Below are 13,301 nucleotides of genomic sequence, written 5' to 3' on the forward strand. Positions count from 1 at the left end.
TTTCCCCTACTGTTCTATCTCGATTCTGAGCTCTGTTGGTGTGTCTGTTCTTGCCCCTTGGCTGTAGGATGCCCTCCCTGTCCCTTTCTTTCAGAAACAGTCTTTCTGTAATAATAGCTAAATAAAGTTGATGCTGTAAAACTAACGTCTTGTTTCTTGATGGTCAGTTTGTATGGAATGCACCTGCAAGGGTACCTCCTTGTCTGAAAGTCGTGCTTTAAAAATAATTAATTAAAAGAGAGAGAGAGAGAAAGAGATGGAATACATTATGGCCCATAAAGAAAACCCCGAATGTCTCCTGTATTAAGGTGAAGTTTTTCTTTTTTAAGAGACTGCTCTTTAACCCACATCATTACAAGTATCTCATGTCCCTTAGCCTTATAGTTTTCAGTTATCTCGTATATATCTTTTTTCCCAAAAATAAGTTCAGTGCACTTTGTACTTCCCTCTTGAAAGGGACTTGACATCTAGCTTTTAACTTTTCATTAAGTCACAGTCTCTTGTCTGTTAATGATAACAAGATTTGAAAGTTAATTATTTATTCCTTACCTAAAATATGTATTCTTTAGTATAGTAAAAGTGCACGTTTGAGCACCATGCAGCTCCTTGATGCTGTGGCTTTGACAAACCTGTAAAATTGTCTTTGGTGGCAAGATTCAGCATTAGTAATATTCTTTGGAATGTAAATGTGTAGGGTTTCCTTAACAAAGATCTAGAAATTTTTAATGCCTCTTAAATTAAGCTTACTTTTATAAAAGTAAAGTCATTTTTTTTTTCATAAAAGACATATCTTGTTAAGTCATTATAAGGTGATCTAACTTTGGATGTGCTTATAGGCCCATGGGACGTGCATGTGCACAGTGATTTGGCAAAGGACCTAGGTTAGTGCTTGTGATGATCACTTCAGATTTTCATAATACTGGTTTCTTTAAGAGTGGTTTGTTTGTTAATTTTATTTATTTATTTATGTATTTTTTTTGGTAGATGAAAATGAAGTTGAAAGGCCAGAAGAAGAAAATGCCAGGTTAGTGGAACTTGTTGTCGATACTTCTGCAGATTGTGTGGTAACAGTGGTTCTGTCAACACATTGTCAAATTTATTTGATAGTCTTTGGCTTAATTACAGCATACTGACTTAAAGTTCACAGGCGTTGATTCCGTTAGAATTTTCTATTTCAGGACCTAATCAGTTCTGTGTTTATTTGCTAGTAGCGTAGGGGACAAAGTGTTTGAGGTAAGGGTTTGAATACTCTTCACTATTAAGTACTTTGTACTCTTAAGTGAGTTCAGAAGTGGAATATACGATTATAACCATTAGACTAATAAGAAAAAACTTTAAAAAATGTTTTTGATAAAAAAAAAAGAATCCTTTAAATTACTAGTTTCACAATACCTTTGATGGTGTAGTGCACTTTGGTTATCATTTCCATGTTTTAAAATATGTAAAGTCAGATATTTAATGAATTTGTTATAAGATTGATTCCCTTTGTTAGACTACTAGAAATACATGACTGTCGTTTATAGAACATGTAAAATCAGCTTGAAACTTCTCCAAATTTCAAAACAACTCACACATGGGAGTCCGTCGACATGCTTACATTACTGATCAAATGTAGTATCAATGCCTTGATGTCCCATAATGAAGGCATGGTTAAAAAAAAGAGCTTTGAAAGATTATTTGGTTTTAAAAAGTAGAGAAAATACCATTTTACGCCCGCTAGGATGGCTGTACTCAAAAAGAAAGTAACAGGTGTTGGTGAGGACATGCAGAAATTGGAACTCTCATACACTGATCGTGGAACTGTAAAAAGGTTCGGCTACTTTGGAGAACAGGCAGTTCCTTAAAAGGCTAAGCACAGTTACTATATGATCCAAGAATTGCAGTTCTACATAGATGCTTTAGAAAAATGATACATATCCACACAAAAACTTGTACATGAATGTTCACAGCAGCGTTATTTATAATAGCCAAAAAATGGATATAAGTGCCCATCAAATGATGAATGGATGGACAAAATATGGTATATTCATACAGTGGAATACTATATAGCAGTGAAAAATGAAGTGCTGATACCTGTAACAACATGGATGAATCTAGAGAACATTATGCTAATTTAAAGAAGCCAGTCCCCAAGGACTACATATTGTATGATTCTGTTTATATTAAAAGTAGAGAATAGGTAAATGCATAGAGTGGTTGGCAGGACCGAGGTCGGGGAAAATGGGTAGTGACTATTAATATACGCAGTGTTTCTTTTTGGGGTGATGAGAATGTCCTGGAATTAGGTAGTTGTAATGGTTGCACTATTTTGTAAACGTGAAAAGTCATTCCGTTGATTGCTTTAAACGGATGGTTTGTGTGGCATATGAATTCTGTTTCAAGCTGGCAGGGTTATACCTTGGAGATACTGTGGGTTCAGTTCCACACCACTCCAATAAAGTGAGTCAGATGAATTTTTTGGTTTCCTGGTGCCTATAAAAGTTATGTTTGTAATGTTGTCTCTCTCTCTTTTTTTTTTAATAGTTTCAACTTTTTTTGAGAGAGAAAGAGGAAGGCAGAGATAGGGACAGAAGATCCAAAGTGGGCTCTGCTCTGACAGCAGCAAGCCTGATGCAGGGCTCAAGCTCACAAACTTCGAGATCATTACCTGAGTGGAAGTTGGACACTCAACTGACTGAGCCACCCAGGGCGCCACTATACTGTAGTCTCTTAAGTGCGATGGTACTATGCCTAAAAGACAATATACGTACCTTAATTAAAAACTATTTTTATGCTAAAAAAAAATCCTAACCATCATCTGAGCTTTTGGCAAGTCATAACGTTTTTGCTGGTTGGAGAGTCTTTGAAATTGAACTCTGCTGACTGATCAGGGTGGTGGCGGCTGAAGGTTGAGGTGGCTGTGGCAGTATAAGACAATGACCTCTGCCACATGCACGGACTTTTCCTTTCACGAACGACTTCTCGGTAGCACATGATGCTGTTTGTTAGCATTTTGATAGTAGAACTTCTTTCCAAATTGAAGTCAATCCTCTCAGACGCTGCTGCTTTATCAGCTAAGTTTATGTAATATTCTATATTCTAACTCCTTTTCTGTCATTTCCACAATCTTCACACTGTCTTCACCAAGAGTAGATTCCGTCTCAAGAAACCACTTTCTTTGCTCATCCATGAGAAGCAGCCCCTCGTCTGTTCATGTTTTGTCCTGAGATTGCAGCAATTCTGTCACATCGTCAGGCCCCACTTCTCATTCTAGTTCTCTTGTTATTTCCACCACGTATGCAGTGACTTCCTCCACTGAAGTCCTGAACCCCTCCCAGTCATCCACGAGGCTCGGAATCAACTTCCAAACTCCTCTTCATATTTGATATTTGGACCTCTCCCCATGAATCATGGATGGATTTTTTTTTTAATTTATTTTTTTAATTTACATCCAAGTTAGCATATAGTGCAACAGTGATTTCAGGAGTATATTCCTTAATGCCCCTTATCCATTTAGCCCATCCCCCCTCCCACAACCCCTCTAGTAGTGCTCTTTTTGTTCTCTAGATATTTGTCTCTTATGTTTTTATATTATTTTTGCTTCCCTTATGTTCATCTGTTTTGTGTCTTAAATTTCTCACATGAGTAAAGTCATATACTTGTTTTTCTCTGACTAATTTCACTTAGCATAATATTCTCTAGTTCCTTCCACGTAGTTGCAAATGGCAAGATTTCATTCTTTTTGATTGTCGAGTAATACTCCATTGTGTGTATGTATGGATATATATATATATATATATACACACCATGTCTTCCTTATCCATTCAATGGAAGAATGTTTTTTTATTTTTTGTTTTTTTTCTTTTTTTTTTCTTATTTATTTTTAATTTTTAAAGTTTACATCCAAGTTAGTTAGCATATAGTACAACAATGATTTCAGGGGTACATTCCTTAATGTCTCTTACCCATTTAGCCCATCTCCCCTGCCACAACCCCTCCAGTAACTCTGTTCTGCGTATTTAAGAGTGTCTTATGTTTTGTCGCCATTCCTATTTTTGTATTATTTTCCTTCCCTTATGTTCATCTGTTTCGTATCGTAACTGACTGAGCCACCCAGGTGCCCCCATCTGTTTTGTGTCTTAAAGTCCTCATATGAATTAAATCATATGATATTTGTCTTTCTCTGACTAATTTCTCTTAGCATAATACCCTCTAGTTCCATCCACGTAGTTGCAAATGGCAAGATTTCATTCTGTTTGATTGCCGAGTAATACTCCATTGTGTGTGTGTGTGTGTGTGTGTTGTGTATATACACATATATATATACGTATATATGTATATATATGTATATATACACACTACATCTTCTTTATCCATTCATAATGGATGGATGTTTTTCATGGCATCTCGAATCATGAATCCTTGCCAGAATGTATTCAGATTATTTTGCCCAGATCTTCCAGACAACTGGAATCATGGTCTCTGACAACTATATGCTTATGAAATGTGTTTCTTCAGTAATAAGACTTGAAAGTCAAATGACTCCTTGATCCATGGGCTGCAGAATGGATATTTGTTATGGGGCATGGAAACATTAATCTCCTTGTGTGTCTCCAACAGAGAGCTCTTGAGTGACCAGGCACATTGTCGATGGGCAGTAATATTTTGAAAGGAATCTTTTTTCCTGAGCAGTAGTCTCAACAGTGGCTTAAAATATTCAGTAAACCATGTTGTCAACAGATGTGCTGTCATCCAGACTTTGTTGTTCCACTTTTAGGGCAGAGCACAGGCAGAGTGGATTTAGCATAATTCGTAAGGGCCCTAGGATTTCAGAATGGTAAATGAGCATAAGTCACCAGCTGCATTAGCCCCTAACAAGAAAAGAGTCAGCCTGTCCTTTGAAACTTTGAAGCCAGGCCTTGACTTTTCTTGAGCTGTGGAAGTCCCAGATGGCATCTTCTTCTAATAGGAGGCTGTTTTATCTACATTGCAAATCTGTTTAGTGTAGCCACCTTTATGAATTATCTGAGTGAGACCTTCTGGGTAACTTGCTGCAGCTTCTGTATCAGCACTTGCTGCCTTGCCTTGCACTTTACGTTACGGAGATGGCTTCTTTCCTTAAACCTCACGAACCAACCTCTGTTAGCTTTGAACTTTTTTCTTGCAGCTTCCTCACCTCTGTCAACCTTTACAGAATTGAAGAAAGTTATAAGGGCTTTGCCCTGGATTAGCCTTTGGCTTAAGGGAATGTTGTGGCTGGTTTGGTCTTCTGCCCAGACCACTCACACTTTATATCAGCAGTAAGGTATTTTTACTTGCTTATCATTTGTGGCTTCACTAGAGTTTAGCTCTTTTAATCTTCTTCAAGAATTTTTCTTTTGTGTTCACACCTTTGCCAACCAGTGGCAGAGGCCTAGGTTTTGGTCTTTGATATGCCTTCCTGCTAAGCTTAATCATTTCTAGCTTTTGAATTAAAGTGAGAGATCTGTGGACTCTTTCACTTGGACACTTAGAGGCCATTAGAGGATTGTAAATTGACCTAGTGTGGATATTGTTGTGGTTCAGGGAATAGGCAGCCTAAGGAGCAGGAGAGAAAGAAGAGGTGATGGTTGGTCAGTAGAGTGGTTAGAACACACAAAATATTTATTAAGTTCACCATCTTAAGTGGTTGTGATTCATAGCTCCCCAAAACAATTATAATAGTAACATCAAGGAGCACTGATCACAGACCACCATAATAAATACAATAGTGAAAAAGTGTAAAATATTACCAGACTCACCAAAATGTGACAGAGACACAAGGTAAGCAAATGCTATTGGAAAAATTGCACTGCTGGGTGACACAGTGTTGCCACAAACCTCAGTTTGTAAAAAATTTATCTGGGAAGTGCAGTAAAGTGAGGTGTAATGGAGCCAAGCATGATAAAAGGAGGTACGTATGCACTTGTTAAAAAGTGAATGAAGGGAAGAAGTAAGACATAGAAATAGAACTACCTTAAGGGATGCTGAAATTATATTTCCTCACTTAAAAATATCCCCTTTATTGGAAGACTTTTTTTTCACTCATTGCTATATCATGTGAAATTTAATCATTCAGTTTTGAAATTTGGTCCAACCCAGTTCCTAACCCTAATCTCAGTTACTCACAAAGTTGATTTGTGTAGCTTATAGTTATGAAAGTAATTGAAAATTTCTTCATACTGCTTTTTAATTGGTGAAGAATCAATGGATAATGCTACAGATTCATAATTAAATACCTTTTTTTATGAGCTAATCTTTATTCCATTAATTTTGTTAGTATTGGTTCTTGGTTACAATCCTTGAAGCCTATTTTTTGATTGAATGAATGTCCTTTAATTTTTTTTATACTCAGTGTGATTTGTTTCTTCTTAAATGTTTGTTTACTTTTGAGAGAGACAGAGACAGACTGTGAGTGGGTTAGGGGCAGAGAGAGAGGGAGACACAGAATCCGAAGCAGGCTCCAGGCTCCGAGCCGTCAGCACAGAGCCCAATGTGGCTCGAACTCACGAGCTGTGAGATCATGACCTGAGCTGAAGTCGGAAGCTCAACTGACTGAGCCACCCAGACGCCCCTTAGCATGATTAAATGTATTGGAGGGAAGCCTCTACCTTCCTTGAGCATTACTGTCAAAATGTCTTTATATTCTTTATTAAAAATTTATTTGGAGAGCTATTAAGTTTATTTCATTCTGTGGAAAAGTTCTACTCTTAAAGCTTAATTTTTCTAGAAAAAGCTTGTAATTTTATATTTGTAGCATCTTAATGTTGATAGGAATTAAAACTTTTAGAAGTATTGGGTAAGGCATGTTCACCAAACCCGTGTTCTGGTATTCAGCTTGGACTGATCAGAGTCCTTGCTATTAGAGTTCTCCCCAGCTTCTTTGTGACCAGTTCATTGTTACAACTTCTTAACCATTGTATTATGCTGTGTCCAATTTTGTCATGTTGTTTAATCCAAGGTTCGGCTAACTACACTGTTCCATGGCATAAAAAGCATGCTAAACTTGTTTCTGGCTACCTAGAAACTTACTTAAGCAGGAGGTAAACGTACTGAAGAATTATAGTTGCATATTTTCTTGGGTCAAGCAGTAAAACAATGAAAACTTCACATTCAAATTTTCAATTATTATCTTTATTTTGCTTTATATGAGGATTGTACTACTGTAAAATACCACTATAGAGATTGCATTGACTTCTATAAAACTGCTTGACAAAATGAAGTTTAGAAGAGATAAACAAATGTAATGAAAAGAGGTTTGAGCTATATCGACATCTGGATATCGTTCTCAGAAATCCTACTAAATGTCAGTTAGTTGCTTTGTACTTCAGTGCCTTTATTTGTGAAATGAGTTTAATGGTTAATTCCCACTATCAAAATCCTAATTATTGAAATATAAGAAACCAATTACAGGGGCGCCTGGGTGGCTCAGATTGCTAAGCATCCGACTCTTGATTTTGGCCTAGGTCATGATCTCAAGGTTTATGAGATCCAGCTTGGGATTCTCTCTCTCCTCTCTCTGCCCCTCTCCCTTCTTGTGAGCACATGTGTTCTCTCTTTCTCAAAATAAATGAATCATTAAAAAAAAGGAAGCCAATTACACTATAATACTATAAGTTTTATTTGATGGTTAATGACCAGATGCTTGAGTCTCATGAGAAAAGAGGGGTTTATTTTTTTATATCAGTTTTGCTTTAATAAGGCAAATACAGGTATTAACTGGACTTTAAAAAGTTATTAGTTTTGGGCGTGCCTGGGTGGCTCAGTTGGTTAAGTGACCGACTTTGGCTCAGGTCATGATCTCACAGTTTGTGGGTTCGAGCCCTGCGTAGGGCTCTGTGCTGACACCTGAGAGCCTGGAGCCTGCTAAGAATTATGTGTCTCCTCTCTGCCCTCCCCTTCTCATTCTCTGTCTCAAAAATAAATAAACATTAAAAAAAAAAAAGCGGTTTTTTTAATGCATCAGAATTAGGTCTGGAGCTCTTTATTGGCACCAAATTGGAAGATAGTCTTCTAGGAAGATAAGCTTTTCTTTAATCCTAAAATGTATTTTTCATGCAACGAAGAACGTGTGTCCAATAAGATAGGTGAAACAAAACCAGAACGGAGCATGTGTGTTAACTGAATACTGGTAGAGTTAATGTGGTCATATTAAAGTTCTTCAGTTCCTCGGGCGGCAGGAACGGAGGAAACTGTGTATTCCGTAGCCTTAGGCAATTTTAGTAGTCCCTGGCACATGGTGGATGTTCAGTAAAGAGTTAGGATAAGTAAAATTAAGTGTGATGAAGATTTTTTAAATATTAAAAAACTTGAACTATACCCCACTGTCAAGTTGCAAATTTCATATCATTAAAAAATTGTAGAGGCAGTTCCATTCTACTTTCAGTGTTGAGTCTGGATTTTATGCAAGGCAGCAGGAATGGTGGAATAACACAGGCAGTTTTTGCCATCCTTTTTTTTATCCAGTGGAGACCGTAATTTTAGGAAATTATCAGACATAGCTTAAGAATACTAGTATATCCTGTCTGTACCTCTGAAAAGTAATACCAGACTTATGTGCTTATCTTTATTATTCATAGTGCTAATCCTCCATCTGGAATTGAAGATGAAACTGCTGAAAACGGCGTACCTAAACCGGTAACACAAGGCTTTGAAGTCCAGTTACTTCCCTATGTGAAGTCTTTATCAGTAGTTTCCTGTTCACTAAGGAAGAAAGCCAAAAATTTAAGATGACTTTCAGTGTCCGGCGTGATCTGGCCCCGTTTATATCTCCAGCCTCATCTGTTGCCATCAAAAACATAGCGATGAGAATAGTGGGAAGAGACTTCAGATGAAATGGAGCATGTGCAAAGACGTGAAGTTTAATCCTTTCAAGGAACTGAATGATTGTAGCTCAACTAAAGATTATAATGAGACTCATTTTGAAGGAAGATTTTAAGTCCCACAGCACAAGTTTGAGTGCCATAATTTTTAGCAAGACAATTCTTTATATAAGTGATAGTCTCTGACCTCATTCATGCCTGTTAAAAGTGATGTGTTTTGGATTGAACATGTATTCTTGGTCTTACAAATATTTTAACATTCTGTTTCTATATAAAAAAGAAAGAAAGAAATCCTTACTCTGCAGGCTTGAATTGAATACAAAAAAAATATTTTGCCTGAGGTGATCTACTTTTTTATTTACTGTTATGTGACTGACCACAAAATAGCCTTTTGGAGCCAAAATACAACCTTCATAAATGGTCCTACTTTTTACTCCTAAAACAAGTATTTCCTCGGTCACTTGCACCCTGGGCCTCGTCTAGCTACAAATGAATGACAAGAATTAAGTGAGCTGCTCCGTAACGATTTGGTGCTTTTTAACCATGACGCTGTGACTCTTAACAGTATCCTCTTCATATTCTTGCCAAAAATTTCTCACTCGATTTTTTTTTGTAATTTATGTTCTAGATATTTTAGTACAATGCCTTAGATTTGTTTTGCAGAGAAGCATTTATAAATAACAGGAAAAAATATATGAGGTGTTATTTACAAAAAGATGCTGAAAAACAGATTTTATTTCACATTCTTATCCCATTTTATCATGTAAAACAAAAGTTATAAATGAGGTAGCAGTGCTATGAGATTATAACTTTTTTTCTCTAAAACTACTTCAAAAATCACAAAATGATTACTTTTTCACTTATTCATATTAGGTGTTGAGATGGATTATTGAATGTATTCTGTAATTGTTTATGTTGGTATAGAAAGTGACCGAGACTGAAGATGATAGTGATAGTGACAGTGATGACGATGAGGATGATGTTCATGTCACTATAGGAGACATTAAAACGGGAGCACCACAGTATGGGTAAGTTATTTTTAACTAACGATTACGTGCCTCAATGCAAGGTAGTGTGCTTATCTCGAACCAGTAATGGTTGATTCCATATTTTTTACATTTTTCCGTCTTACCATGCAATGAAAGAACTCTTGTTAAAATTTCACCATGAGTTTCTAAAAGAGCAGATCCTAAAAGTTCTTGTCACAAGAAAAAAAATATATTACTGTCTGGTGACGGATGTTAACTAATCATTTTTCAATATATAGTATCAAGTTATTATATTGTACACCTAAAATTAATACAGTGTTGTGTCAGTTTTATCATGATAAAAAGAGATTTCACCATGAAAATCTTTCTTAAAGATAAAGTTAATTTATTAGGCAAATTACGTGGAAGCAGCTGTTTTTGATTTCTAAAATTAAAGTGTTTTTATAAATGAATTGAATACTACACATTCTTTAGTTAGAGTTAAAAAACCTTAAATTACAGTTTTCACCTACATTGTTCTTCCATTATATTATCCACAACCGTGTTTAGGTTTTTAATTTATTGTCCAGTAAAAATGGTATCAAAAGTGTTTCTTTTTGCTCCTCATAATGTATTTTTGAAGTTGTTCATTGTCCTGTAGGCTTTTTAAGCCAATATGTTGTATCAAGTTTTATAGTCTATAAAACTAGATCAAGTGAATTGACTGTCATTAGCTCGTTGAGCACATAAAGAATCTTCCAGAAAAGTTGAAAGGGAATATATTAAAGTACAGAATGTGGTTTTGTTATGGTGGTAGAATAAGAGTCCATATTTTTTCTGTGTTTTTTCAGATTGGATGTATAATGTGGTACATTAGGAATGCATTAGGAACATAAAACTTTCATTAATTGCACTGTAGTTCAGTAAGCAGCCTTATCTGGAATCAAGCAATATATACATAAATACTTTTGAGTATTTTATTTCTATAGCAGAGCCATTTTGTTCAGTTATTTTAGGAGCTTAAAGGTAACTCAGTTATTGTTGTGGTCGGTTTCACATTATAATAAGCACTGCCTGTGTAATCTTAAAACTCTAGGGAGCAGGGTTGAGAAGAGACTTCTTCATATGAGGGGTAGATTGGTGTTCCATCTCCACTTAAAGAATTAGTGTTGGGCTTCTGTATAATGCTGATAGGCCTTTGCCATCTGCATTCTGCAAAAGGAACGCTGTAATCCTTGTGTTTAGTAAATACTGTTACATAAAATTATTTGTATCTGCATCTATAGAACAATTAAAGCAAATGGTGAGGTGTTTTTTTTTTATTAACATCAAATTTTTGTTAGGAATTGCAATCAAATGTTAAATGTATATAGACTCCCACAGTACTTTTTCTGAACTTTATTTCTTATAGCAATTTCCAGTTTCATGAAATATGGTTATTTTACCCATCATCTGGATTATACAATTTACATTTTGCTAGGTCTGCTTTATCATTTATATGGGTAAATGTGTATATCTCCATCTATCTATGCTTACACCCATTCTTCAGTTGATCTACTTTTTATGTTTTTTATGCATTTCAAAGTAACTTTTATAGATCTTTCTGAAGGGTATAGAACTTACTTAACCTTGATATTTCAAGATCTGTCCCTTGAAAACTGAAAGATCTTGTGAGAAAATGAAGTTTGATGAACATTTTGTGCACAGAATTTTCAGAAGCAAGTTTAAAGAGCAAATTGTATTCCGGGAACAATACTAAATGGATTTATTGTAAGCTGTTAGAAAGTACAAAATAGCATTTTTTTAGGTAACATACTTTTGTTACTAAGTTCATTTTCTCTATATAAGGTATGAAGGAAAGCAAATTAAAAAAATTTTTTTTAATGTTTACTTATTTCTGAGAGAGAGAGACAAAGTGCAAGCAGGGGAGGGGCATAGAGACAGGGAGACACAGAATGCGAAGCAGGCTCCAGGCTCTGAGCTGTCAGGCACAGAGCCTGACGAGGGGCTCAGACTCCCAAACCGCAAGATCATGACCTGAGCCGAAGTCAGATGCTTAACCGACTGAGCCACCCAAGCTCCCCAGAAAGCAAATTTTAGAGTAGGAATAATTTTTTTTTCTTAACATTTATTCATTTTTGAGTTCATTTTTGAGACAGAGACAGAGCATGAATGGAGGAAGGTCAGAGAGAGAGAGACACACAGAATCTGAAACAGGCTGCAGGCTCTGAGCGGTTAGCACAGAGCCCGACGCAGGGCTCGAACTCACAGACCACGAGATCATGACTGGAGCTGAAGTCGGACGCCCAACCGACTGAGCCACCCAGGCGCCCCTAGAGTAGGAATTATTTAAGTCATATAGAGAAGTAGTTTCTTACCTTTGAGATTCATCCATCCATTTAATAAACAGTTTTTAAAAAGTTTGGCACTGCATTAATTGATGAGAATATGAAAAGTAATAATATAGTCCTTATTAGAAATAGTGAGGAAGACAGACATGTGAGCAAATACTTTCAGTGCAGTTTAAGTGCTAGAATAGAATGTACAAGGTGATTGGAAAGCTTTGAGAGGAGAGTTGCTAAAAAGCCTATGTATTAAAGAAAAAATCCTAGAGGCAGTAATATTTGAATTTGTTTGAATGATTCTTGAGACAGAAGAGGACTGATGATTTAGCAGGGACACTACTGCGATGTGGTGGAAGCCTGGCTTAGAGGAACATGGCTGGAGGATACAATAGATGGGAAAAAATGGTTAAAACCACTTTAGGGAATTAGAACCTTTAAAAGTTTATAGGCAGGTTTATAGGCAGGAGTTAGAACCTTTAAAGGTTTATAGGCAGGTTAGGTTATGTGAAAAGATAACTAGCAGCAGTAGTTGAGATGGATTAAATAGAAATTGGTTGATATATTTGAGTTGTCCACATGAGATGATAATGCAGACTAAGCCAGTGGCAGTAGTATAGGGATGGATGGAAAAAGATACTTGAGTGCATAATAAATAGAAATAACATGGTTGTGGATGCAGAGTGAGATAAAGGACTCAATGACTTAGAGGTTTTAGAGCCCTTAATTGAGTACCTTACCGTATATTAGCATGTGTGGGTAATGTAGGAGGAGTAGGTTAAAACACATTTTTTTTTTTATGCATTAATTTTGAAGTTCCTTTCGATATCCAAGTATGTAGGATCTAGCACCTAGAGAAGCCTGACACCTCATGGGAGGCTCATGGAAGGTATCATATTAGCTTAAGTGTAATTTTCCAAACAGCTAAGCTTCTTTGAACACAATGAATACAAAGCCTTAGTAGTTTTAAAAACAAAAGTGATGTTTCAAAGGCAAATGTGGAAGGGAAAGTAGCTAGGTAGGGAGCAAAGAAATTCATTTATTGAACTTAAGGTTAAGCCTTTTATAAATACTATTTTGTTTTATGCTTTAGCAATTCTGTAAGAAGACCATTGAGAGATAGTACTTGATTTTTGTGCATTTAACTTGTAAACAGCTGGAACTTTTGTACA

The 13,301-nt window shown here is 36.1% G+C and overlaps 1 protein-coding gene across 16 annotated transcripts in view; it reads left to right on the top strand.

The window, feature by feature from the left end:
- Positions 1–13,301, top strand: part of FIP1L1 (factor interacting with PAPOLA and CPSF1) — an 81,520-nt gene that overhangs the window by 576 nt on the left and 67,643 nt on the right. For 8 of the 16 annotated variants that reach the window (XM_047090993.1, XM_047090994.1, XM_047090999.1 and 5 more), the window contains exons 2-5: positions 837–881; positions 985–1,024; positions 8,577–8,634; positions 9,744–9,847. In XM_047090993.1, the coding sequence (XP_046946949.1) occupies positions 837–881; positions 985–1,024; positions 8,577–8,634; positions 9,744–9,847 (247 nt within the window). The remainder of the gene's footprint in view (positions 1–836; positions 882–984; positions 1,025–8,576; positions 8,635–9,743; positions 9,848–13,301) is intronic. The other 8 variants (XM_047090995.1, XM_047090997.1, XM_047091004.1 and 5 more) reach the window with 1 other exon arrangement.

This window comes from Lynx rufus, unplaced genomic scaffold (assembly GCF_022079265.1).
Source record: "Lynx rufus isolate CCGP_SWC_20201006 ecotype Redwood Valley unplaced genomic scaffold, mLynRuf1.p SCAF_3, whole genome shotgun sequence".
In the NCBI taxonomy this organism is placed as follows: domain Eukaryota; kingdom Metazoa; phylum Chordata; class Mammalia; order Carnivora; family Felidae; genus Lynx; species Lynx rufus.